This window comes from Brassica oleracea, chromosome C6, assembly GCF_000695525.1.
Source record: "Brassica oleracea var. oleracea cultivar TO1000 chromosome C6, BOL, whole genome shotgun sequence".
NCBI classification, from domain to species: domain Eukaryota; kingdom Viridiplantae; phylum Streptophyta; class Magnoliopsida; order Brassicales; family Brassicaceae; genus Brassica; species Brassica oleracea.
Window position 1 is genome coordinate 36,932,872 of NC_027753.1, and position 25,967 is coordinate 36,958,838.

At 35.2% G+C, this 25,967-nt stretch overlaps 6 protein-coding genes and 1 pseudogene across 10 annotated transcripts; 3 read left to right on the plus strand and 4 right to left on the minus strand.

Annotated features, from left to right (window-relative positions):
- Positions 1-3,878: 3,878 nt before the first annotated feature.
- Positions 3,879-6,081, minus strand: LOC106300769 (proteasome subunit alpha type-2-A-like). 2 transcript variants are annotated; one of them, XM_013736982.1, is made up of 6 exons: positions 4,952-5,046; positions 4,818-4,855; positions 4,674-4,690; positions 4,527-4,589; positions 4,342-4,407; positions 3,879-4,267 (listed from the first exon to the last, which is right to left on the minus strand). In XM_013736982.1, the coding sequence occupies exons 1-6, from the start codon at positions 4,965-4,967 to the stop codon at positions 4,126-4,128; spliced, it is 342 nt and encodes a 113-aa protein (XP_013592436.1). In that variant the 5' UTR covers positions 4,968-5,046; the 3' UTR covers positions 3,879-4,125. The 2 variants fall into 2 exon arrangements, with proteins under 2 accessions (XP_013592436.1, XP_013592435.1); XM_013736981.1 differs by having other exon boundaries at positions 3,897-4,407; positions 4,952-6,081.
- Positions 6,082-7,160: 1,079 nt separating this feature from the next.
- On the plus strand, positions 7,161-9,192 carry LOC106298141 (rhomboid-like protein 17, chloroplastic). The gene is made up of 8 exons (XM_013734224.1): positions 7,161-7,483; positions 7,954-8,014; positions 8,174-8,293; positions 8,380-8,487; positions 8,603-8,650; positions 8,776-8,877; positions 8,956-8,997; positions 9,109-9,192. The coding sequence occupies exons 1-8, from the start codon at positions 7,161-7,163 to the stop codon at positions 9,190-9,192; spliced, it is 888 nt and encodes a 295-aa protein (XP_013589678.1).
- A 1,083-nt stretch (positions 9,193-10,275) lies between these two features.
- On the minus strand, positions 10,276-10,989 carry LOC106298142 (mediator-associated protein 2-like). Its single transcript, XM_013734225.1, has 2 exons — positions 10,535-10,989; positions 10,276-10,416 (listed from the first exon to the last, which is right to left on the minus strand). The coding sequence occupies exons 1-2, from the start codon at positions 10,970-10,972 to the stop codon at positions 10,276-10,278; spliced, it is 579 nt and encodes a 192-aa protein (XP_013589679.1). The 5' UTR covers positions 10,973-10,989.
- Positions 10,990-12,241: 1,252 nt separating this feature from the next.
- On the plus strand, positions 12,242-14,042 carry LOC106299477 (rhomboid-like protein 16, chloroplastic). Its single transcript, XM_013735565.1, has 7 exons — positions 12,242-12,346; positions 12,482-12,601; positions 12,894-13,002; positions 13,132-13,182; positions 13,278-13,379; positions 13,460-13,501; positions 13,818-14,042. Exons 3-7 carry the CDS (start codon positions 12,979-12,981, stop codon positions 14,031-14,033), a joined length of 435 nt encoding a protein of 144 aa, XP_013591019.1. The 5' UTR covers positions 12,242-12,346; positions 12,482-12,601; positions 12,894-12,978; the 3' UTR covers positions 14,034-14,042.
- Positions 14,043-15,248: 1,206 nt separating this feature from the next.
- On the plus strand, positions 15,249-18,533 carry LOC106299063 (tip elongation aberrant protein 1-like). 4 transcript variants are annotated; one of them, XM_013735193.1, is made up of 12 exons: positions 15,249-15,649; positions 16,015-16,164; positions 16,283-16,450; positions 16,562-16,714; positions 16,796-16,948; positions 17,020-17,184; positions 17,279-17,395; positions 17,465-17,654; positions 17,727-17,859; positions 17,935-17,997; positions 18,072-18,207; positions 18,290-18,533. In XM_013735193.1, exons 1-12 carry the CDS (start codon positions 15,469-15,471, stop codon positions 18,346-18,348), a joined length of 1,668 nt encoding a protein of 555 aa, XP_013590647.1. In that variant the 5' UTR covers positions 15,249-15,468; the 3' UTR covers positions 18,349-18,533. The 4 variants fall into 4 exon arrangements, with proteins under 4 accessions (XP_013590647.1, XP_013590648.1, XP_013590645.1 ...); XM_013735194.1 differs by having other exon boundaries at positions 17,730-17,859; XM_013735191.1 differs by having other exon boundaries at positions 17,727-17,997.
- A 545-nt stretch (positions 18,534-19,078) lies between these two features.
- On the minus strand, positions 19,079-21,909 carry LOC106298143 (annotated as a pseudogene).
- Positions 21,910-22,434: 525 nt separating this feature from the next.
- On the minus strand, positions 22,435-25,843 carry LOC106299211 (receptor-like protein 12). Its single transcript, XM_013735336.1, has 5 exons — positions 25,421-25,843; positions 25,138-25,306; positions 24,918-24,979; positions 24,736-24,810; positions 22,435-24,639 (listed from the first exon to the last, which is right to left on the minus strand). Exons 1-5 carry the CDS (start codon positions 25,818-25,820, stop codon positions 22,457-22,459), a joined length of 2,889 nt encoding a protein of 962 aa, XP_013590790.1. The 5' UTR covers positions 25,821-25,843; the 3' UTR covers positions 22,435-22,456.
- Between the last annotated feature and the right edge of the window lie 124 nt (positions 25,844-25,967).

The window sequence follows — 25,967 nt, forward strand, 5'->3', positions numbered from 1 at the left end:
ATATAAATTGTTTTTATATTTCAATGTAACTTTATACTTATTGGATATTGTGTGGCCAATTAAATTATGTAAATTACTGTGTAATTGATTAAATTTATATATTAAATGATAGTTTTCTAAAGTAATAACTTTTAAATATTACATATTTTAATTAAAACTAGAGGATATAAGCCTCAAATAGAGTGTCCACGTAGGCAAAAATAATCGGCCAATGAGAAACTCTATTTTGCCATGTCACCTCCTCTATTTATTTTTACAAAATGATCCTTTAATTTTTTACTGAAACAATTATAACCAAAAATATTTTTTTAGTGAAATATATTATTTATATAAACATTTTTTTTACATAATAGTTTGTAAAGAAATATTTAGTGTAAAAAATATCATAATTTTTATAAAATACTAAAATAAATTGGGTTGGTTTTCAACTTTCACAAATAAAAAATATTATTTGTAAACTTAGAAAAAAATATATTAAGAATATTCTTTTTTACGAGAGAAAATAGAAAATACAGCGGAGACAAATCCATCTCTATTATGAGATTCCTCTATTTTAGAGAAACAAATAAAGCAATACATGGAGATGATCTAAGGCATGGCCGACGTAAAAGATTGATGTTGAGATTTCAACTTTTCTGATTCTTACTATTCTAATGTTTCAATATAATTTGAATATTTCCTTTGTTTTATAATATAATGGTTTAAAAGTATTTTTTGTTTCACTATATAAATTGTTTTTATATTTCAATGTAACTTTATATTTATTGGATATTGTGTGGCCAATTAAATTATGTAAATTACTGTGTAATTGATTAAATTTATATGTTAAATGATAGTTTTTTAAATTAATAACTTTTAAATATTACAGATTTTAATTAAAACTGATTACATTTTGAAACAGATAGAGTAATCTATATACTAACTCCATATAGATATGAGGACAAAATTGTAAAGTGGTCTCACCTTGAATTTCTCTCATTATGTGCATTCATAATTGGAAGGAAATAATCAACATCTAATATTATGTTACTCTCAGAATATTAGAAATTGTTTAACCGTAAACAAATTAAGGATGATGTAAGGAAGACATAAAAATGTATTTTCAGTTATCACAAATATAAAATCAATTGATAACAACTTAATTATGTTCAGCATATGACAACATAGAAGAGTTTTCATACCTTCTAATATTATAATATCTCACTATATTAGTGGCTAAATCAATTTTCTCTAACACAAATATTCACTTCATTCTTGGAGTTTAAGCTTTTCTATCTGATGATATTAGTAGTTTGATCCAAAAATAAAAAAAACGGTCGAACTGTACATTGTAATTGGAGAAACAAAACAAACAAAAATCAACCGAAGACTTTTAAGGTATATGAAACAAAAATTGGAAATAACAATTCTCTGCAATTAAAGAATAATGCAATAAAATTGTAAAAATACAAAATAAAACAAAAAATATACACAAAAAAAAAGATTTAGTAAAATAAAATCATAATATAATTTTCATAATTGATAGTGCTCAGTTACACTAAAAAGTCTAAATTTACAACATACACAATTTTATTTACATCTTTAAACCTATTATCTAATTAAAATGATTTTAAAAAAGTGCCAGCGTGAAGAATTAGAAAATATACGGTAAAATATAATACATAACGTTAAAAATACATTATCACTGATCACTAAAAAATCATGTTAGTAGTAATAAAAATGAAATGATAACACATTTATTAAAACCATAGTACGACACGCAACAAAGTGTTATTAAATATACAAATTAAAAATTAAATATGTTCAACGCAAACACACATAAAAATGAGACATCATATTTGGATATATTTAAATTAATAATTTTAAATATAGTATATTCTTGATAATTTTAAATTACTTAAAAAGAAACTAAATTATTAAAAAAATTAATATACAAATAAAACTAAAGCAATATTTTGAAACGTCAAAGTAATAAATGAATAAAAATATATTATGTTAATAAAATAGATAGTAAATTTTAAAGACTTCTAATTCATGTAGTATTACAAAACTCAAAATTTGTTTATTACAATTAATATTTTACCGTTAGATATATTAAAATAATATTCTAGATCGATATTCAATTGCCTGTTTTCAACTATTACAAGTAAAAAAATATTATTAAGTATATTTTTTTTGAAAAGGAGGTTTTATATTTTAAGTAGGTTATTGGAGTACTTTTTTTATTTTCGTGAATTTATTCGAGATGAGATTTAGATCTTTTAAACTAAGATAATTTATATTCTAAACATAATTATATTTTTTTACATAACTCTAAAATTTCGGACTTGATTCTTCATATTTTATTAGTTAATTGTGTTACATATAATAGAAATATTTACTTCAAACTAAAAAAAAAAAATCAAATTTTAAAATTAATTATATATAATTTAATATATAAAAATTCATATATAAATAAAAATGATAAATATAACAAATTTAAATATATTATGGCGGAGAAAGTATCTAGTATATATAATAATAGACGAGGAAGAAGGCGGAAACAGATTTGGAGGAAAACCCTAATATTTCAATAGCGGCGAGAGGATGAGCGATCTTGGGGAGAAGATACTGACGAGGGTTGGATCTACTTGGGAGGGTATAACGAAAAGCTGGGTGGTTTTGGGTAAAAAAGCAGCAGATGAGTTTCTTGTGGGGTTCGTGAAGATGAATAACAAGGTCTACTTACCATCAAGGAGATGTATCGGTAAAGCAGGTAGATCTGCTTAATCAGTTGGAGATATCCGCAGTATATCACTGCGATGGGTTGGTGTTATGCGTGGCTAAGGTCCTCTCGAAGCTGGTGGTGTGGACCCCTTACCTGTGTCAATCAAGGTGGATCGGACCGAGAGGAGAAAGCTTCAAGGCAAGCTGACATTTACGCCATCGGATACTCGGAGGATAAGAATAAGAAGCGCGACCACAAAATCCTGAGGTTTGTGGATGACTACAGTGTCGCTGGATCAGTAAAAAGCGTTTTCAGGTGCGAAATCTTTGAAATGAGCAGCTCTGATTCATCATGGAGAGTCCTCGAAGAGGCGAAGCCCAAGTGGGAGAAAGATGTGCATCAGCGAGGGGCGTCTGTCAACGGAAACACCTACTTTTTTGCTCATGACAGATGTGATGATATAGAGCCTGATCCCAGTTGACGGGGTTGAAGATTTCTTACTCTGTTTTGACTTTACCAAAGAGAGGTGGAGGCGGAGGTGGAAACTCTTTGCTTTTGTTTTATGTTGGTTGTGATCGTCTATGTAATCCCTTTCTTCCATCTTTTGTCTCGAGACTCCAGCTCTTCTTTTGTCAAGACTTATTTCTAAGACTATATTAGTTTATGCTTGTGTTTTTGACATCCCCTATGTTTTCATGGTCTTTAAGCTCGTGTGTGTTTTCATTGTCTATCTTTAATCCTGCAGCGTACTGACCAATCAATCATATTTAGACATTTAACTGGATGTGTGTCCTACTTTTATGTGAATTTTAAAATGATAACATCCTTTTTACACTCCTAGGTTTCGAGTCTTCTAAATCCACTCATAATCCACTATGTAGTTGTGAATATTTTGCAATAATTGTTTGGATTATTACTTGGAGTTAACTTCAATTGTCGCTAATACTTACTATTCCAAATATTTTTGATTATTTCTGGAGTATCTAGTAGCGAATGTGTAACAACTACTTTGAATGGTTAAAAGATAAATTAATTAAGTAATGAAGGTTTGGTGGTGATATTAAGTAATTAACGTTGTTCATGAGAGTTAGTTTCTTAATCCTTGCGTTGGAGATACATGATTATGGCATGTCTATACTCAAAAGCTGGTATTTATGCATGGATCCGGAGAGCCACATTGCTTACTTAGACAAGACTTGCTGACAAAAGAAGACATAATCCAAAAAAATAAACTTTACATCTAAGTTGCTGAAGAACTATCTCTCATTCATGTAAACCAAAAATGGCTCAGATTAGCTGATTTTACTTCTCTTTTCTCATTTTGGCCCAAGTAATCTCTCTGATTGTGGGAGAGACATTTCATGAAAAAGAAGACATAATCCAAATTGGTCTCCGAGTCTTAACAAGCTCCAAACGTTTTACAGAAGCAATAATCTAACCAACAAGTTTGTGCAACCAGCAAGAAGAAACAAAAGATAGTATTTGGGATTCAAATCCTGGTTTGTTGCACGGCCAACTGAAAGTTTACTCGACTTCAGCAAAGTAACCGGAGTTAGCACCCTACACATAACAACAGCCTCTTTGATGGCAGATAGCATAGATTCTTTTGATTTCTATTAGTTTGAAGACGTTACCTAAACACTTTGTCAGCACCAATTTCGCCAATCTCAATGTTTTTGCTTGAGATTTCTCCCTCGAAACTGTGAAAAAAGTCACAGCCAAGAAAGAAAGACACAAACGGATGTTAGGATTGTAGAGAAAAATTCTGAACTAGAGTATAGTAATATATATATAAATAGAGTTTGGTAAAATGTCTCACCCTTCCTTCAATGTCAATATCGCAGTGTGAATGGCGTCATCAAGTTCCATGTCTTCAGTGTACCTAAAGAGAGACTCATGATGTCATGACATGCTTCCAAGAACAGATACTCTATTATTAAATCACACACAGGTAAAAGCTGATCACCTCTTCTCAAGAAATGTCTTAGCATCCGAAATAAGAGCCAGACGGATCCACCCAAGTGAAAAACGAAATTGTGAATAAGATGTTTTTAAAGACGAGCACTAATGGAGTAATGGGTTATACATCTTTAATGTTGTACATACATACCTGATACAACTGTGGACCCTTGTCATAGTACCCAGCCACTAGTAAAGAAACTCCAAACGGCCTCACACCACCATTACAAAAGGACAAGGAAACAAAAAACAGAAGCAAGATTCAGTAGTCTAGTTTATGCTTACTGTTTTGCTTTAGCATTCTTCTTAACCCTGTTGAGAGTAGTATAGGAGGAAGTAACCATATAGATCTCCAAATGTATTTACCCTGATTGAGTGAACTGAACTCTTGCATCACAGTAGCTGTTTCCCTTACAAGTTGCGTAACTGGAATAGGTTCCTGCAACAGTTCACTCAAACTCAACCTTCTTCTCTACCTCATCCACCTCGTACAAAACCACCCTCGGCTCTTTCCACACAACCTTGAAGGCCTCTCTCCGAATCAACCCGTGTCTGCATAAACAATCAACTCTAACCTTCACTTCAAACCCTGCACGAAACAATCCTTCTTTAAGAATCTCATCTTTAATCACTTCACGGCATTTCAACGACTTGATCAACTCCAAACATCTTGAAAGCTCTCCCAACTCTAAACCAAGAACCCTCGGCTCTCTGAAAATCTCTTTCTTGATCTCCTCTTTACTAAACCCGATCCTTATAAACTCATCGAGTAACGGCTTAAGCTTAGAGTCAATACTAATCCCTAAGATCTCGGGGAAAACGTGAAAGAACCTCTCAACGTTAGGAACATCGATTCCAATCAAAAACTCAACCTTTCTGTGGATTTCAACCTCGTTCAGTGCAAGAACGTTAGGGAAGGCTTCAAGAACTTTACTTACAGTACTATCGCAAAAGCCTAAACCTTTAAGGACGTTAGTGCATTCGTGAAACTTATCTGGGTTGATTCCGAATCTACTCGAGTGTTCGAGGACGGTTTTGATTGCTGAAGAGGAGATGGTCCCCGAGAGAGGAAGTTTCCATTTTCTAAGGAAGTTTGGTCGGAGGACGTTGGGGCAGTCGTTGATCAAGGAGACGAGTTGTTTCTGAGGGAGTTTGAGGGATAGTAAGATGGAGAGAGAAGCTTCGGTTTCGGATAGATCTGAGTTTGAGAGGAAGGTGTTTCGTGAGAGGAAGTGTCGGAGAGATGAGGGAGGGAAACCGTGACGTTGGAGGAGGTTCGCGAGTGAGGTTTGCTTCCTGTAGTTCGATTGGGAAGTGGGGTTTGAGGATAGTGATCGGTTCTGGTTGAGTGGAGATGGTTTGTAGCGACGGAGATTGGTGAAAGGTTTGAGCTTTGAGGCCATTCTGAAAATTTACAGAGGAGGAAAGGAAGAGAGGACGATGTCGTGTAAGAAAAATTAAGGTTATTATAATTGGACTTATACCCTCAAAGTGTTAATCTTATTTTTAAGAAAGGCTCTTACTTTCAATTTTGATATTTTGCCCTTTTCTTCTTTAGGCTTTGTCGTTTCTCTTGATTGTGTGACTGACTAAGAAAGAATTGGTTAAGGATAATTTTTATTTGGTTCATTGTATAATCATAGTTACCACAAACTTCAAAGATAGTGATTGGAAGGTGTTAACATTCATATTGAGAGTATTATTACTCACCAGCCACCACAATGATTAATCCCTTCCAGAAAATAAGATAATCAGAAGGAACAACAGAATGTCCAAATTGCCTCATGAAGTATGTCAGTCTAATTGAAACCAATAATTCAAACAAACAGTATCCACCGGTATGAATTCCAAAACCTATAAACTTAGCCTGAACATATACCATCCTGAAAGAACTATAGTCTATTATTCTCCTGTTTTATTCCAATAATAATTAATTGTAAAGAAACGGTAAAAAAAAAAGTTTGATCTAATATTGTAGATTACATACTAACTATTTTGAATGGTGGTCAAACTTTCTGGCACTGTAGAGTAATATCTCGGGTTCCTCTAACCTTAAAAGATCCGTGGGAACGGATAATGGCTGGTGGTCTTTCTGATTTTGTAGCTTAATTATTTCACTTGAATGTGTATATATAATTTATATTGTTAATCTGATTGATAGATGTATGTTATGTTTCAATAAATATTTACAACTTCCCAACAATCTTGAGAAATTTACACCAAAAAAAAAAAAAAAAGTCTTGAGAAAATATTTATGTTTTACCTTAGAATAAAAGTTGTAATCACTAAACTAGTGTGATATCATATTTTGTTTACAAATATTGCACTATTTGAAAGAAAAAAAAGCTGACGTTGGTAACACACATACCTCATGATAATACTATAATATACGTACAGAAGTTACGTCCTTTTTGTCTTCTTCTTCTTCTATATCATATATGCTCAATTTGGTAAAATTTGAAATGAATTTGTTGGAAGAAAAAGACAAAAGAAAATGCATGCGCTTTTCTCTCGCAGGTTCGTCGTCGTCGTTGGCTCCTCTACTTCGCAGCTAACTAAATCTCTAATGAAGAAGAAGAAGCTCGCTTTTTCTCACTCGAGCCAGAGCCGCCATCTTCCTTCTTCATCTTTTGTAACCCGCTTTGTTCCGTCTCATGTATTACGGTCGGAGGAAATCAATGGGTTCTTTGCCAACACGTTGAGAAACACCCATCTGAAGCTGAAACCTGGAAGTCTGTTGGAAGCTAGAGCTGGGTTCTTCGATCCTCAGCTTCCTCCTAAGCCTTGGGTTTTCACTGGCTTTCAAAAACGTGGATGGTATTGTTTCTTATTTACTCTACATTTCTTATACAAACTGAGCTTGGATATGATTTTCTATTTAGTACTAATCTACCTTTCTTTTGTTTTCTGGGAGAAACTTGTCTTTGAGTTTAAAACAAAAAAAAAAACTCGTCTTTGAATTTGTAAAGTTTCTAGCTTTATTTAGCGTTTAAGGCATATGATTTATGTGGTTAATTTCACTCTTTTTTTGGCTTTCCAAAATCAATAATGCTTTTGTATATATGTGAGGAATCAGAAAAAGAACAATGAGAAATCAATAGACTTTTTTTTTTACCATTTCTGTGTAGTTCTTGATTTTGAGTAGCAGCAGAAAGCTCTTTTAATGCTTTTCCATTTATAGAGCATAGACTAGGAGCTAGTCCCATTTTGATTTTTGTTAAAGGAGTAGGCTTTTCACTTGTGCTCCATGATATTCACTCTTTTTTTTTTTGGGTTTCCTCTGGCAGGAAGTCTTGGTTTAATGGAGCTAATGGTGTTGTTTTCGGATTGATAATAGCTAATGCTGCTGTATTTACTATGTGGAAGGTTTACGACCGGAAATGGATGATCAAAAATTTTGTGGTCAGACCAACAACGTCCAAAGCTCTAATCTTTTATCTTTTATTTGATGTTCAGCTCTTGTCTTTTGATCTTTGTGTAGTTAACTTAAACATGATGTTTCGGCAGCTATCATCGTACACCTTTATGACTGGACGTATACACACGCTGATAACTTCGGGTTTTAGTAATGTTGGAACCAGTCAACTCATCATGAACATGATTGGACTCTACTACTTTGGGACCAGAGTATGACCTCTTTCCTTAACGTTTAAATTTTCCAGAGTGAAATGTTTCCTTGAATGAATGAATATTTATAAACCCATTGTTGTTAGATCGCAAGAACCTTGGGACCGGCCTACCTTTTGAAGCTGTACTTTGCGGGATCACTTGTTGGCTCTCTTCTCTTCTTAAGTGCTCATGCTGTAATGGCAATACTCAAGGTATATCTATCAACCAGAATAGTTTCCTTGCTCTCACATCATGAAAGGTCCACAGATGAGTAGTTTTTCACATTATTAGTATTTAAGTTTCTATATTGGTTGTTCAATCATACAGAGCCAAGGAGTTTCCTACAAGGATCAATCAACACCCATTGGAATGCTGGTATGTTTCTTTTATTCTTCCAGTTAAATGAACTTGTCAGAGCATGTTTTGGAGACAGAGAGAGAGACGCAGTGGTTCTTCTTTGGAATCTTGAAAGGTAAAACTCTTTCTAACTTGTGTGGCAGGGTCCAGAGGGATCTCTATATGCCATTGCACTGCTGGATATGTGCCTCTACCCCAAAGTTACTACATACTTTGCGTTTATTTGCCGAGTAACCGTAATGCTTGTAAGGAGGACTATTTACATACTCATCATAATGAGAGTGAAACTCTTTGCTAATTACTCTCACTCTTTAATATTTCAGGTAATCTTATCCGTCGAAAACAAGTTTTTGAAGGTGTTAGATGTGGGTATCTGACAATCTAATCTAACATCTGTTTGGAAACAATCTGAATATCTCTTAAACTGGACTAACTTCTTTGAAATTAAAAAAAAAAAACTTCTTTGAAATTTGCAGGGGGGAACAGAAGAGTATCACCGTGGGTATGATTCACGCTGTAGGAGGAGCTATGGTTGCAGCCATTGCGTGGAGACGTATTAAGAAAGGTCGATTCAACTATTGATTGGTTTCATTGCTGGTCCATCTATGAGTCCTTGGATTTGCTGCAAAAGACTCGGTTGATATGATCATAACAGTGGTTTTTTTTTTGACTTTGTGAGTCACAATGAAATTTTATTACTATTGACTTCTTTTGGACAACGAAATTAATTAGGGTAGTTTGTGTTTTGTCTTGTCTTTAATCCAAGTTCCATGGCAATCATTTTTCTCTCTTCTTTTGATGTCAATCAAGAAGAACTTAAAGAGCAACTTTATCCTGAAACCCCATTCTTACTTTTTTTTTCCTAATTTATTAAAAAAAAATTAAAATCAAACTAATTGTGGGCTACCACGGGTCAGTGAGATTCGCGAACAGTTCAAGAAGCGTTCCTTATTTCACGATTTTTGACAACACGAGGAATCATGCATTCCCTAACGTTCCTAAAAAAAATTACCATTCACAAGGAATAATAATTTCCTCTCATTCCCTTTCATTCCTTTTTTTGTAGAGAATTAAAGAACAAAATTATTTCTTGTCAAATTTGATAAGGAATAACCATTCATTTTCATTCCTGGTATTTTATTCCCGTATATTCCTTTTTTATTCGTTCCTCTTGTTTCCGACGTTTTTTGCTTTTTCAATGGGGCCCAGACCCATTTTTTGTTAAAAATTATTCCTAAAGACCATGGATAAAGATGCCCAGGAAACGAACAATGAATATAGTTTGCACTTGGACTCTTAAACTCTTCCTCTGTAGCTAGAGGCCAACTCTGTTTCTTAAGATTGAACGAAAGTTTGGTAGTTCGCTCAAGAAAATGTTTGCACTAAACTGACATAAAAAGACAAGGATGATAAGAGCATAAATTAGAAAGAGAAATTGCTTCAAAAAGCAAGATATTACTTTTTAAAAATACATTTAATCAAAAATATTCTAATATTTGAGTTTAGGGTTTAGTCTTGTATTTAGTATTTAGTGGTTGAAATCATATAAAACTTTAAATTAATTAAAACTAAAACAAAAAAGTAATATGTGTGAATAACATGGTAAATATCAATCGGGAGTATTTTCTAAATTGTATATACATTCACGACAAAGTTACTGACATTGTAGAGTAACATCTCTGGTTCCTATCACCGCTCGGGGGATCAGCCACTGCGCGGGCACGGATAGTGACTGGCAAAAATACTTGTGAACTTTCTGGTTTTGTAGCTAGCTTTTGTCTGAACTTCATAACCACGTATGGCACAATAAGTTATAAATTTGGATACATTACTTGTTTGCTTATCGTTTCACATAATCTAAATTCAACATCTTAACCCTGTTTGCTTTTATGGCAAAAATACTTGTTTGCTTTTACGCCTGCTACTCATAGCTGGATTAGAGTTTCTAACAGAGGAACTCGTCACAGCTCTCAAAGCCTTCTGCTGAGTTTTAAATGTCTCAAGAAGCTCTTCCGGTTCAGGGAACCGAACCAACGAAACTCGCCTCGAAATCTTCCCAACGATCTTTGATTCGTTCTCACAAGGTATAATCACAGTTGCATCACCTTCTTGAGAAGCAAAGCTAACAAGTTCAACCTCTTTACCAGGAGAATCCTCGAAACGTCCCAAGACTCCATCTTCACCAAGCTTAACCTTAAGCTCCTTCCCTTCAATCTCCGGAACGTGGCTCATAGGGCACTGGATGAGCCAGAGCTCCGTCGATCCCGTCACATCGAAGTCAGCAAGGGGCTGTAAGTTGTTGACTACGAACTCTTCTGGAGGTTTGTAATCCAACGCCATCTCTCTCTCAGAACAGAGTGTTGATCTGTAGCTAGCTTCTTTGACTTGAATGTATATACAATTTATATTTTAATCTGATAGATGCATGTTATGGTTTAATGAATATTTGCAAGTTAGTTTACAATTTCCCTAAACTCTTGAGGATTTTTTTATGTTTACCTTAAAAGTAAAATTGATACTTGTAATTCAAGGTGTAAGTTGTAATCACTAAACTAGTGTGTGATATCACTGTTTTTTCAAAAAAAAAAAATTGAAATATTTTAAAAGATGACTTTGGTAACACATATAACTCATGACAATATAATAATATACAGAGCAGAAGTTACATGCTTCTTTTTCTATCTATGCGTCATTTGGTAAAACTTAAAATTAAACTATTGAAGAAAAAAAACAAAAGAAATGCATACGATTTTGCCTCGGAGGTTCGTTGTCTTTGGCTCTTGTTCTTGGCAGCTAACTAAATCTATAATGATGAAGAAGAAGCCCACTTTTTCTTACACAAGCCATAGCCACCATAACCATTTCCTGAGCCATCTCCTTCCTTCTGGAATCGCATCTTCTTCATCAGAGATTGATGGGTTCTTTGCCAGCACGTTGAGGAGAAACACCCATCTGAAACCCGGAAGTCTCTTGGAGTCTAGAGCTGGGTTCTTCGATCCTCAGCTTCCTCCTAAGCCTTGGGGTTTCACTGGCTTTCAAAAACGTGGATGGTATATTGTTTCTTCCCTATTTATTCTAACATTTCTTACACAACTGAGCTTGGATTCTGAAATGCCAGCGTCTCTTTCTCTATAATCTTCAGACTTCAGGTTTTATATAGTAACTAATGGTATTTATATTTACTAGGTATATATTATACTTTTTTTTTTTGGGCAAAGGTATATATTATACTTTTTTAATTGTTTTCTGAGAGAAACATATGTCTTGAGTACGGAAAGTTCTTGAAAATTTAGGGGTTTAGACATGATTTATGTGGTTAATCTACCTTGTTAATTCCACTACTTTTTTTAGCTTTTCTATTCAATCATGCTTTTGTATGTGTGAGGAATCAGAAAAGGACGATGAGAAATCAGTTGCTTTATTTTTTTATTTTTTTTTTATTTTTTTTACTAAGTCAGTTGCTTTAATTCTTTACCATTTCTGTGTAGTTCTTGATTCGAGTAGAATAAAGCTCTCTTGATGCTTTTCCTTTTATATGAGTAGGCTTTCCATGGTATTCACTTTTTTTCTGGGTTTACTTTGTGTGTTTCCTCTGGCTGGAAGTCTTGGTTCAATGCAGCTAATGGAGTTGTTCTCGGGTTAATTTTAGCTAATGTTGCTGTATTTACCATGTGGAAGAATTCAAACCGGAAATGGATGGCGCGAAATTTTTTGGTCAGGCCAACAATGTTCAAAACTTTTTTTTGATCTTTATTTACCGTTGGACTCTTGTCTTGGATTTTGTTGATAATTTTTTTTTTTGGTAATCATTTTGTTGATAATTGGTATTTAACTATGATGTTTGGGCAGCTATCATCGTACACCTTTATGTCTGGACGAACACACACGCTGATAACTTCGGGGTTCAGTAATGTTGGAACCAGTCAACTCATCGTTAACATGATTGGACTCTACTACTTTCGGACCAGCGTATGACTTCTTCTTTCCTTAACGCTTTAATATTTTAGAGTGAAATGTTTCCTTTTGACCAAAAAAAAAAGAGTGAAATGTTTCCTTGAGTGAAGATGCATTCGATTTTGTGAGAAGTGAATTCATGTGTTTCTTATGAAGTATCTATCTACAACTGTTGGGGACACACGATTTTTGTTTTTGTTTTTGTTTTTGTTTTCTAGATAGATCATATATAGATGACTTGTTTTCCTGTTATTGATTTTCCACTTAATTATTTTTATATCTCCATTTCTTAACCTAATTCTGTTAGATCGCAAGAACTTTGGGACCGGTCTACCTTTTGAAGCTTTACTTTGCTGGATCACTTGCTGGCTCTGTTCTCTTCATAAGTGTGCATGGTGTTTATGGCAATACTCAAGGTATATATATCAACCAGAATAGTTTCCTTGCGCTCAAATCATGCTAGGTCCACAGATAAGTAATTTTTGCACACTGATATTTTTTTTCGAATAATATTTACCCTCTATATTGGTTGTTCAATCATACAGAGCTACGGAGTTTCATTCAAGGATCAATCAAAACTAAACCTTTTATTTCTGGTAAGTTTCTTATACATCCACAGAGAGAGACTTAGAGGTTGTTGTTTCGAATCAACAAATGCCGATGAGGTAATCTCTTCTCAACTTGTCTGCAGGGTGCTGAGGGACCTGTATATGCCATTACACTACTTGATATCTTCCTCTACCCTAAAGTTACTACATACTTTGCGTTTATTTTCCGGGTACCCGTAATGATTGTAAGGAACTCTTTTCAATACTCATCATAATGAGAGTGAAAACTCATCTCTACTAATTACTCTTACTCTTCAATTCTCAGGGAATCGTAGGCCTAGGACAGGACCTTTTAAAGGTGCTAGAGGTGTGTTTCTGATAATCTAATCTACATTTGCTTGGAAACAATATGACTAAGAGTATCTCTTAGAGCACCCGCAATGGTGATATCCAAGGAAGAGTCTTTAGAAAAAGTGTATTTTGATTTTTTAAGTATTATTTTTTTTTTCCTTTTCAAAAAAAAAATATATATATATATCAACCAATCGCGGGTCGCCATGTGTCGTGGGGACCCGTAAATAGTGCAATGATTCACTAAGAAAAAGTCCTTATTTAAGAATTTTAAAGATTGAATCATTAGCTTTTAGTGAGGTCCACTGATTATTTAATTTTTTTTTTTTAAGGACTCCCACTTAAGGATTCCCGTTGCGGATGCTCTTAGTCTGGATCAACTTCTTGGAAATTGCAGGGGAAGAAGAGTCTCACCATGGCTTCGATTAACATGGGAGGAGGAGCTATGGTTGCAGCCATTGCATGGAGGCAGATTAGGAAAGGTCGACTCTGCTACTGATTGGTTTCATTACTGGTCCATGAACTGGTCAATGAAGGATTTTCTGTAAATGATTCAATTCCCTAAACTATATTTGCGAAGTGATTTTACCACATGTTTTCTTTACAATCAATTTCACAAAACAAATATGACGTGGCTACCGAAATTGATGATATGGCTTCCGGAAAAATATGACATGGATAATTTCATTTAATATTGATTTATATATTTTTTTTATTTTTTTTAATATTGATTTATATTTTTGGTAAACTTATTAGAATATTGTAATAATTCATATGTTACATTTAATACTGATATTTTTTTTGGTAATTTTTTTTAAATATGGCAATAGCTCATACATCATCTATAAAATAAATATATTTATATATAACATTTTAAATTTTGAAATATTATTATTTTGTATAATTTTACAATTGTATTACTAAAGCTTTCAAAAATTTCTACAATTTTTAAAAAATTTAAATATCTAATCGTAAGATCATTAATTTCTTATATATGTACAAATATTATAAATATTGTTTAGGCTAGACTTTTGATAATTATACAATTTTATATCATTTTTATTATTTTTATACAAATTAATTTAATATATATCAAATCAATATTAAATATTAATAAGAAAATAGTAAAATCTATAATATTTAATAAAATTTATTTTTAAATATAAATTACATTTAAAATTTTTTTACTATGCACGGAAGAAAATACATAGTTAATAAGATAATAGCAGTGGTTATGTTTAACATTGTGAGACAATTATTATTACCATTGACATTTCGGACAATGACATTACATTTGGCTAATAGCCCAAGTCCAATCGATGTCAATCAAGAAGATCTTATTGAACAAACAAGTTGTTCGAGTAAACTGACACAAAAAAAGACAATGATGATAAAGAGCATACAAAAATTTTAATATCAAAATCACATATTTTTTTTAACTCTCAATCTTCGTAATACATAGTTTTACATTTGTTTTGTACAACAAACTTATTGTTATATTTATTTTCTAAAGAAATCGTTTATGTATTTCATTTTTGCTCAATCATTTTATGTTTATGTCAATAAATATTATAACGATATTCTGAACCCATGAGTGTGTAAACTAATTATAGATTCATTGCAGTAAAGTTCATAAAAGAAGCAAAAAAAAAAACAGAAAATTTAATGTGCAATTAATATGGTAGACATCATCAGAGTGTCGCTAATTACTCACTGGACAGAGTACTTAACGCTTGAGGAAAATAAAATTACTCGTTGGATTAAACAGCAAACGCGAAAAAGCTCCGTTCGTCACGTTTGCGGTTGCCATCGTTAAGAACCCAAAACAGAGAAAGCACCTTTTATCCTCTGTATCGCCGTAAGAAGTAAAGAATCATTTGCATTTTCGGTTTTCCCGACTTCAATTTTATAACCTCCTTTTAGAATTTTCCCGCACTTTCCCAACCCAAAGGAAGAATCTTTTCTTTCTTTTCCCAGGAAACAATGAGGTGGGAGAGGGTCCGACGACAAAACCAGCAAGTGGGTCACGGTGATTCTTCTTCAGGGCCAGGGAAGAGGTGGGGACACACTTGTAACGCCGTTAAAGGAGGCAGATTTGTCTACGTTTTCGGTGGATTCGGTAGAGACGATTGCTTGACGAATCAAGTTCATGTCTTTGACGCTGGTGAGTGTTCTTGAAGTTACATCACCTCAGTGGAAAAAGTTGTCGCCTTTTTACTAAATGCAGTTAGTGTGCGTCGATTCTCGTAGTGGGTTTTACAAAAGTATCAGTCTTTGTTTGATCTGTGTAATCTTTTTGTTCGTTCGTGCGGTAGACCCCATTTACTATACACCATTCTCAAAAAGTTATCTTCTTTTGTAGCTAATCTTGATCTTTGTCCTTTTGTACGTATCCATTGTTTCTTTCCTCTTTGCACTGCACTTGAATGGTTTAGACTTAATGATTCTTGCTGAAGGTTGATTAGTTATTTGTTGGTGTTTTGTTGTTACTTACTTATAGCCTCCTTTTCAAAAACTTCATTGTTGCAGGAACGCAGATATGGACTAAACCGGTGATCAGAGGCGTGCCGCCTTCTCCGAGAGACAGTCACAGCTGTACAACTGTTGGGGATCACCTTTTTGTGTTTGGTGGTACTGATGGGAAGAATCATCTCAATGATCTGCATGTGCTAGATACTTGTAAGCTCTTCCATCTCTTCTTATGGTTTCTAGTTAGATCAAGAAACTGTTCCTGGTATGAGGTTTTTGGATTTGAATCTATTGTGTGTGTGTGTGTGTGTGTGTGGGTGTGTGGTAGCTTCACATACTTGGAAATGCGTGGATGCTAGAGGGGAAGGACCCGAGGCAAGAGAGGCTCATAGTGCCACGCTTGTTGGCAAACGCATTTTCATATTCGGTGGCTGTGGGAAAGCTTCTGGTTCAGATGATGAAGTTTTCTATAATGACCTTTACATACTCAACACAGGTACAGCTCCAGGCTGCCTTTTCTTGTGTTCATTGATATGGAATCTGAGAGAGATTCTGATTCTTGTTTTTTCTTTACGCATGTAATTGAATTGGCTTTACTCCTGTTTAGAGACTTTAACGTGGCAACGAGCTGTAACAACTGGGAATCCACCCTCTGCACGAGACAGCCACACTTGCTCAACGTGGCAGAACAAAATCATTGTAGTAGGTGGTGAAGATTTGGATGACTATTATCTCTCCGATGTTCATATCCTTGACACAGGTCCAACAATCACCTAATCTTTTAATGCATGCGTGTGTGTATATGTATTCTGATATTTTCTGGTTCTGTATTTTTTTTCAGAAACGTTTGTATGGAAGCAGATGAAAACTTCAGGGCAGGTGTTAACACCTCGAGCTGGTCATGTCACTGTTGCAATCGAGAGGAACCTGTTTGTATTTGGAGGGTTTACTGATTCTCAGAACCTTTATGATGATCTCTATGTGCTTGATGTGGGTATGTAACTTAGACCTCACGCCTGTGTTTGCTTTATCTGTCTTCTGATATCAAAATAAATATTATTGTAGAAACGGGTGTATGGTCCAAGTTAGTTGCCATGGAAGAAGGGCCAGCTGCTAGATTCTCTGCTGGAGCTGTATGTTTAGGTCCTTACAAGGCTGGTTCTTTTTTCTTTCTTGGTGGCTGCAATAAGAGTCTTGAGCCGTTGGATGATATCTACTACCTGCACACAGGTTTTATTTTGACCTTTCGGTTGGTTATAGCTTCATTTACTTCTGTGCAAGGTTGCTAATTACCTTAGTAATCTTCTTTGCTTATGGTCAACAGATGGTGGATACAATGCACGGTTTGATCAAACTCAAGGGAGGCTATCTTTAAGGAAACAAATGAAGCTCAAATGCCAAGAGCAGAAACTAGCTGTGGCTGGAACCAGCACTAATCAAGGTGTGTTGTTAACACAGAAATCTTATTCCAGGAAGTTGCATTTACCATAATTATATGGTTTTATTGCAGGAAGAGAGAATCTCCCTTTGAGCATTGGCTCGATGTATCAAGGGAAAACGGTTTTTCAAGCCAGGGTTACTGAAAACGTTCCTTTAGGTTACAGTATAGAAACAATCATTGATGGGAAGGTGCTTCGGGGTTTTTTGTTTTCGAACAGACACAGCTCTGTTCAAACGGCAGATCCAAGCGTTAGCAGTGGGTAAGTGTTGAAGTTATAGTTTCTCTTTACGCGCATTTGTTCTAGCGCATGTCTGATTTTGTTGGTTGTTAGCAGGAAAAGGCCTGCCGTGACGGATCTTGATTGTGATCATGGAGCAAAGTCACAGAGAACTTTGAGCGAGGATGCAGCAGGTAGTAGCCAACAAGCTGGTCCAGTTGATCCTTCTGATGATGCTAACAAGAAGGTTGCAGATTCAAATGATATTGACAAGCCTATGATTGACACTGCTGATGCTAATGTAAACATTGTGAGACCACAGGAGGCAGAAACTGCTGATGTTACCTCTGATGTGAAAGATCAGGATCCTTCTCAACTCAATATGGTATGAATGATTATCTCCAGCTATTTGGAATGATGCTGTTTCTTACCAGAATTTATACTGAATATACTCTGTAGGACGCTGTGAACGCAGAAACATCACCGGTTAATCTTGATCAGGCGAATGCAGAGCCACTGAGAAATGAGACAACAACAGACGTTGGTGCTGCTACTGAAGCTGGTCCTGGAGGAGATTCATCGCCACAGAACCAAGGTGATTCATGAACAGACGTGATTTAACAGATCCTATCTATGATTGAGTATAAAATCCTTAACTTATTACTTGTGTTGAACAGATGATGGAACAATTGCTGTGGAAGATGCACAGGCAGACCAAAAACCGCAACCGCATTAACTAGATGAATGATCTTTTGGGTGTGTACAGTAGGATCTTGAGATAGCATTTGGTGTTAAAAGCTGAAGTAGAAGAAAGTGGAGGATGAGTAGAAGAAGCTAACTCTCGTGTTAAGGTCTTTTGTTTCGTATTTTGATCTGCAATACAAACAGCTCCTCTGTTGTTATTACAGTTTGGTTTCAATTTGCAAGCAAAAGTTATGCGTTAATGAAGTTTTTTTTTCTTTCTTAACACACGCAAACAAACATAGTAGTTACTACATTCTAAAGAAACTTTACAAGTGAAATGTACCAACTATGAAGATTACGTTTGACATTGGTCTTTGTCAAGACTGGTGAATGAGATCGTGCATGCAGAAACCAGCTGTCTGCTAGCAAAGTCAAGAAGACGAAAACTCATTTCGCAGAGCAGTAGCTTAGGATGGTGAAGGAACTCTCAATATATACAAGAGGTTTCGCTTCTTTCTCTAACACTCTGGTCTTTCTTTTGCTCTTCTGATTCATATGATCGTTTTTGGTTCTTCAGTATTATACAGAAGGTAATTTATCATATGGTGTGTTATGTAATAAGTGACTGAAGTTCTTTTTTTTTTTGATCAAACAAGTGACTGAAGTTCTTTAAAGCATTAATATTAAGAGAATTCATGGAAGCAGAAAAAGAACTCTATGTATCTTATATATATTCTGTTCAGCTTTCCTTTTCTACTTGGCGTTTCATGCAAGTTCTTGTATTCTTATCTTATATTACTTATTGACCAATCATTAAACCATCTTTTAGATATATGTTTGTGCATGGGATGCATTACCGTTATTCAAAATAAGGAACAGTACATAGGATATGTGAAACAAAGCAGGATGTTTTGACAAGAAGAGCAACGGATGGAGGGCACAAGAATGGATTTGGCACCACCAACGATAGTCTTACCACAACAAACTTTTCGCCTTGTGGATGAAAGCATCAACGAGGTAGAACCAAAACCTCCTCCAAGGAGAGTCGAAAGAGAGAGAGGAGCATATTCCTATAAGTATAGCCACATACGCTGCAGCCAAACTCCAGTAGAAAGATACCATGTCCACTATAGACTCATCAGCTTCCACTCCGTTATCTGGTTCTTGATAGTGACTTCTGTCGCAGCTTGTGTTGATTGATAGTCCACAAAGAAGAGGATTACCTAAGTAGCTTTGCGCATCAAAGGTATTAAACTGCTTTCCTTGTGGAATGACTCCAGATAAGTTGTTGAAGGAGACATTGAAAACAGCTAGGCTGCTCAGCTCGGTTAGTTGTGATGGGATCCAGCCTTGTAACCTGTTGAAGGAGAGATCAAGGCTTTCCACATTCTTCAGACCTGAAAAGCTTTCTGGTATCGATCCTGATAACTTGTTGTGAGAAAGATTAAGAGCTTGTAGCTCCAGAAGACCTCCAAGATCTGCTGGGATATCACCACTCAACTCATTTTCTGAGAGATCCATTCCATACAATAATTTGAGATTTCTGCCCAGGTAGGTATCGTATCGGTGTTTTGTTGCAAATTCAACTTTAATCTGGGTGTCTGGAACGTAAACAATCCTAAAAGAATCCAGTACAATAAGAGACTTGAACAACATGCTGTATTCCTGCTCATATAACTGAATAACTCCGCCGGAAACACCCCCGTAATGCTGATCAGATAATGTATCCTCTTTCCCAAAAGCAAATGATGTATTGCTGAAGCATGAAGGTATGGATCCATTCAGCCTATTGTTGGAAAGATCCAGAAGTTTGATGCCTTGTAGGCCACACAACTGGCGAGGAATACTGCCTGTTAAATTATTCCCCCGAAGAAGAAGAGTATGTGTGTCTTTCGTATAGGTGAACTCCGGAACATTCCCAGACAATCTGTTATTTCTCAGATCAAGTACAGCTACATGCGTTAGCAATGTCTCTGGAATAACCCCTGATAGATTATTATCTTGAAAGAGTAAAAGGGCCTTCCCTAAAGAATTGACGTGAGGAGGTATATCCCCAGATAAGGTATTTGCAGAGATGTCCACTAGCTGAAGAAAGGGTATGTCGAACAACGAAATAGGTATTTCACCTTCCAAAGAGTTGTTCGAAAGTAGTAGTGCGTTTAAGGCCTGAAGTTCCCCAATCCAACTCGGAATAACACCTATGAGATTGTTGTTTGAAATGTCAAGCAGTTGCAAGCCTCTCAAGTTCAGTAAACCTTGACCAATCTTTCCAGTAAACAGATTGTTATCCATAGACAACTCCCAAATACCAGTGAAGTTGGCTGATTCCGGAAGCACCTCTCCACCTAATTGGTTATGTGAAAGTCTCAAGACAAAGATGGAATGACAACCCATTACAAAACTTCTTGGAAGCTTTCCATGGAAGCTGTTGTGAGATATATCAAGATATCCAATCTCTTTCATGTTACCCAAAGAAGAAGGTAGATATCCTTGAAAACCGTTATCAGCTAGTTTCATATATCGTAAATGAGGAAATACCCACCCAATATTCTCGGGAAGATGGTGATTGAAGTCATTGGCTGACACATCCAGTAAAATCAGCTTATGAGCAGATTTAGGTAGACGAAAGCTCGCAAATAGATTATTCTGTAGAAACAACACTTTGATTTTTGTATTGTTCGCCAATAGCCAATGAGGAAAATCTCCATAAATTTTATTGTTAGAAAGATCTAGGCGACTCAACCTTCACCAAGTTGCAAGATATGGTAGTTCAACAACACTCGGTTGAAATTTTGGATTCCAAGAACCTTCAGACTCTACTTGAAATGATTTGGATCTTGAACCAAGTCTAAAAACTCTAAGCTGTGATAGGTTGGCAAGCCACCCAACTGAGAATGCACCTTCAAAGTTGTTTTCTAACAACGATAAATAGGTAAGTGATCCAAGGTTACCGAGAGAAGGTGGCAGTTTCCCAGTCAAATTATTTGATGAGAGATCAAGAACTCTAAGTCCAGTCAAGCCAGTTAAGCATAAAGGAAGCTGACCTACTAGTTTGTTTCGACTGACATAAAGCTCTTGCAAACTCTTCATTTCGCAAATCCCTGCAATGATCAAATGCAAATTTACTTACAATGAGTAACTGTAATTCAGATCCATTTCTCCCATTTTTTTTTTCTTTGGGCCATTGAGTCCAAATTCAAATAATTTTTATTCAAACATTCTTAATTATTTTTTTTTCTTTTCTTAATATAATTTAAGCATTCATAAAAAATTGATTTTTTCATTGAAAAGTATAAATCTTTATTAAAATTATATAATTATTTTTATTAAAAATATTAACCACATAATAAAATTAATTTATCAGAGTTATACTAACTTAATTCATTAAAGAAATACAGTTTAATTTTTTAAACATAAATAGTCATTTAAAATGAAACACGATAAAGAAAGATAAAAAATTTAAGTCTTTTATAAAATAAAACACAAATATATGAAATATGACGCTAAATATTTGTCAATTGAAAAAAAAAAAAAAAAATTCGAGCTTTGAAAGCGCGGATCAAAATCTAGTTATCCCTTATAGACGCCTCAATTTACAGAGAGATGGAACCATCTCCTGCTAAGACACAAGGTAGCAAACAGATTATGTCTCTAGTGCTCTAATTCAACACTGATTAGTCACTTACGATACTATTTGTTCACAATATGAATATTCCCCAAATTCACTAATATTTTTTCCTTATACAAAAATTCAAGCATTGGGAGTGAAAACAGAAAACTTCTAATCTTGCTAATTTCATATGCTCGTTTTTTTTGGTTCTCCTGTAACGAGCAGGATAATAATAATATTGTGTGTTATGTAGTAAATGAAGTTCTTGAGATTGTTACCTGAAAAAAGATGAAAGTGTAAAGTGATATAGATTAGGAGAATTCATGAAAGGAGAACTCTGTATTGGTGCAAGTTCTTGTGTTTCTTATATTTAAGTATATTATTAATTGAACCAACCAGCAAACCAGCTCTAAGACATGTTTGATGTATTGCATTTATACAAAGACAGACAGCACACAGAAACTAAACATAAGTTTTGATATAAGGCAGGAGATTTTGAGAAGAACATCATCAGATGGGGACCATCAATGGATTTGAACCAACACTAATTTCAGCATAGAAAATTCCCCGCCTTGTGGATGAAAGCATCAATGTTGTAGAACCAAAGTCTGCTCCAAGGAGAATCAAAAGAGAGAGATGTGAATATTCCAAGAAGTATTGTCACATAAGCTGCAGCTAAGCTCCAGTAGAAAGAAACCATGTCGATTGTGGTTTCCTCTGCTTCCACTCCATTATCCGGTTCATGAAAGTTATTGCTCTCGCAGCTCATGTTGGTTGGTTTTCCACAGAGAAGAGGATTGCCTAAGTAGCTTTGTGAATCAAAGGTGTTAAACTGTTTTCCCAGTGGAATGACTCCTGACAAGTTGTTGAATGAGACATTGAATACAGCTAGGCTGCTCAGCTCTGTTAGTTGTGGTGGGATATGCCCTTGTAGTCTGTTGAAAGAAAGATCAAGGCTTTCCATATTCTTCATACCTGAAAAGCTTTTAGGTATTGCACCTGTTAAATAGTTGTGAGAAAGATTGAGAGCATAAAGTTCAAGAAGACCTCCAAGCTCTACAGGGACCTCACCACTCAGCTCATTCTCTGATAGATCCATTCCGAACAAGTATCTGAGATTTCCACCCATGTAGGCATCATATCGGTGTTTGGTTGCAAATTCAATCTTAGTTTGTGTAGCTGCCTCATAGTCCATACTAAACTGATCTAGCACAAGCAGAGACTTGACGTATGTTCCAACATTTCCTGTGGAAGTAGAGTCTGGAGTAGAACTAGGGAAGACATCGGTGAAAGCCATGCCAACATCATAAGAATATGATGCATTCTCTTTCCCCAAACAAAATGAACCAAATGATGTATTGCCAAGACATAACGGTATAGATCCATTTAACCTATTGTTAGCAAGATCCAGAAGGTGGATGCTTCTTAGGGCACACAACTGACGAGGAATACGGCCTGATAAATTATTCCCACGCAGAAGAAGAATATTGATGTTTTGGGTGTTGATGAGCTCCGGAATATTCCCAGACAACCTGTTGTTTCTCAGATCAAGTATGCGGATATTCACTAGCAATGTGTTTGGAATAGAGCCTGATAAATTATTGTCTTGCAGGAATAACGCTACCTGATTCGTAGAGTTGAGGCGTGGAGGAATGCTCCCGGATAACATATTTGCCGAGAGGTCCAGTAGCTGAAGATAGGTTATATTGAACAAGGCAGTAGGTATTTCACCTTCCAACATATTGTTTGCAACCAGTAGTGCGTTCATGTATGGAAAGTCCCCAAACCAGCTTGGGAAAACACCAGTGAGATTGTTATTCGAAATGTCGAGCAATAACATGTATCTCAAGCTCCTCAAGCCTTGTCCAATGTTTCCTGTAAACTGATTGTTATCCATTGACAACACCAACATATCAGTAAAATTTGTTGCTTTTGGCAAAATCTCTCCACTTAGTTTGTTATGTGACATCTTCAAAATTGTCAAGGAATAACAACCCTCTAAAAAGCTTCTTGGTAGCTTCCCGTGGAAACTGTTGTGAGATATATCAAGAAACTCAATACCTTTCATATTACCCAGAGAAGATGGCAGTTCTCCATGAAAACCGTTATTCGATATATTTATATATCGTAAAGAAGGAAGTATCCACCCAATGTTAATAGGAAAGAGATTATTGAATTTATTAACTGACACATCCAAGAAAATCAAGCTATGACCAGAGCTTGGTAGCTGAAAGCTTGTAAAAGAATTATTCTTTAGATGCAAGATTTCGAGGTTTGTGTTGTTTGCTAGTAACCAAGAAGGGAAGTTTTCAGAGATTCTATTGTCAGAAAGATAAATCTCATGCAATTCCTTCTGGTACCGAAGAAAAGGAGGAACCTTCTCCAAGATGCAAGATCGTAGTGAAATAACACTCAACTGGAATTTTGGCTTCCAAGAACTTTCAGACACTACTTGGAACGAGTTGGATTTTGAACTAAGTTTCAGCACCCTAAGCTCTGAGAGGTTGGTTAGGGAACCTAGTGAAAACAAGCCTTCGAAGTTGTTATCAAACAACGACAAATACTCAAGGGATTTAAGGTTACCGAGAGCAAATGGTATGGTACCAGTCAATTGGTTTGATGAGAGATCAAGAACTCGAAGTCTAGTCAAGCTAGTTAAACATAAAGGAAAATTTCCTACTAGTTTGTTTTTACTGAAATCGAGCTCCAGCAAGTTCTTCAATTCGCAAATTCCTATGATAACCAAAATTCAAAATATTTTATTTACATTATTTAAAAAAAAAAACTTTATAAGACAACATAAAATTATAAGGATTTTAACAAACTTACCTTGCAAATCTGTTGAGGCCGAAAATTTGTTACCACGTAGATCCAGAGCTTTCAGTTGTTTCAGAGGAGTCATATCTGTCACGAAGCCACACAAAAGTACTTTTAAATACAAATTCAAACATGTTGTAACGTAAACTAAAACCTTCCAACTTAACAAAGAAAGGCAAGTCAAGCATGCATACCTCGTACTCGTATGGATCCACTAAAGTTGTTTCCACTCAGGTCCAACAGTTTCAAGGGGAGTCCCACAATTTTAAGAATGACACAACTAAAGTTAAATATATAAATTATATTAATAATAGCCATAGATAGTGTTCCAAAAAAAGCCATAGATTGAATCGATATAGCAAAACATAATACATCATCAATAAAAATAGGCCATTCTAGTTATAAAATGAAAAAAAAAAATGCACACCTTTAGCAGGAAAATGGCCATCCATCTTGTTGCCTCGGAGGAACAGAGTTGTGAGCGATGTAGCAGCATTAAGAAAAGGAAAGATGCTGTTATTGAATTTATTTTCAGTGAGATACAAAACCTCCAGGTTTCTTAACCTTCTTAGGCTTTTATAACCTGCAAACAAGAATCTAGATAAAATATCATAAGGTATAAAATTTCAGGAATCTGAAACAATGAACTAAGAGTTTGTCCATACAGGGAAATGTAGACAAAACGTTAAAAACTGACCTTCAACATAATCAAACAAGCCACTTAATCCTTTGTCTTCATAGTTAGATAAGTCCAGACGTTGAACTTCTTCAAAGGGATGCAGCAAAGAAAGATTAAGGTGAGAATTCTCTTTGAGGTACAGTCCACCAAAGACAATCTCGATCACCCGCCCGCTTGTACGATTGCACTTAAGGCCCTCCCAGTGGCAGCAATCCATCTTTTCTTCATTGGTCCAAGTAGGGAGAACATATTCAGTTTGATCTTCTTCAGTAACTGAGACCACGTACCTTTTGAGATCCAGCAAAGCCATCCTCTCTTTTTCAATACAGCTTTTGTATCCGTGTGTCTGACCCAATAATAGCATCAGCCATATCAAATGTTGGCCCAAGAACACCTTCCCTTTCATTACAAATATCATTAGAAGACAAAAAAATAACAGTGAAAGAAACTTAAACGCAATGTGGGATGTGAATTCAATACAAATTTATGTTGTTTATAAAGACTCAAATTTCCACAAAGTCTCAACGACTAATAATTGAAAAGTTAGAAATTAGAAGCCCCACTT

What these genes read in the sequence shown, in the direction of transcription:
- LOC106299211 (XM_013735336.1), bottom strand. Translation starts at nt 25,820, where the DNA reads ATGATATTTGTAATGAAAGGGAAGGTGTTCTTGGGCCAACATTTGATA. An exon ending in CTTGTTTGATTATGTTGAAG is followed by an intron (nt 25,307 to 25,420) that starts GTCAGTTTTTAA and finishes TCTTGTTTGCAG; the next exon opens with GTTATAAAAGCCTAAGAAGG. An exon ending in GCTAAAGGTGTGCATTTTTT is followed by an intron (nt 24,980 to 25,137) that starts TTTTTCATTTTA and finishes TAAAATTGTGGG; the next exon opens with ACTCCCCTTGAAACTGTTGG.
- LOC106298141 (XM_013734224.1), top strand. Translation starts at nt 7,161, where the DNA reads ATGCATGCGCTTTTCTCTCGCAGGTTCGTCGTCGTCGTTGGCTCCTCT. An exon ending in CTGTAATGGCAATACTCAAG is followed by an intron (nt 8,488 to 8,602) that starts GTATATCTATCA and finishes TCAATCATACAG; the next exon opens with AGCCAAGGAGTTTCCTACAA. An exon ending in AGTTTTTGAAGGTGTTAGAT is followed by an intron (nt 8,998 to 9,108) that starts GTGGGTATCTGA and finishes TGAAATTTGCAG; the next exon opens with GGGGGAACAGAAGAGTATCA.
- LOC106299477 (XM_013735565.1), top strand. Translation starts at nt 12,979, where the DNA reads ATGGTGTTTATGGCAATACTCAAG. An exon ending in TGTTTATGGCAATACTCAAG is followed by an intron (nt 13,003 to 13,131) that starts GTATATATATCA and finishes TCAATCATACAG; the next exon opens with AGCTACGGAGTTTCATTCAA. An exon ending in ACCTTTTAAAGGTGCTAGAG is followed by an intron (nt 13,502 to 13,817) that starts GTGTGTTTCTGA and finishes TTTTTTTTTAAG; the next exon opens with GACTCCCACTTAAGGATTCC.
- LOC106299063 (XM_013735191.1), top strand. Translation starts at nt 15,469, where the DNA reads ATGAGGTGGGAGAGGGTCCGACGACAAAACCAGCAAGTGGGTCACGGT. An exon ending in ATCCTTCTCAACTCAATATG is followed by an intron (nt 17,998 to 18,071) that starts GTATGAATGATT and finishes TATACTCTGTAG; the next exon opens with GACGCTGTGAACGCAGAAAC. An exon ending in TTCATCGCCACAGAACCAAG is followed by an intron (nt 18,208 to 18,289) that starts GTGATTCATGAA and finishes TGTGTTGAACAG; the next exon opens with ATGATGGAACAATTGCTGTG.
- LOC106300769 (XM_013736981.1), bottom strand. Translation starts at nt 6,069, where the DNA reads ATGGCCTCAAAGCTCAAACCTTTCACCAATCTCCGTCGCTACAAACCA.
- LOC106298142 (XM_013734225.1), bottom strand. Translation starts at nt 10,972, where the DNA reads ATGGCGTTGGATTACAAACCTCCAGAAGAGTTCGTAGTCAACAACTTA. An exon ending in GCAGGCGTAAAAGCAAACAA is followed by an intron (nt 10,417 to 10,534) that starts GTATTTTTGCCA and finishes GTGGTTATGAAG; the next exon opens with TTCAGACAAAAGCTAGCTAC.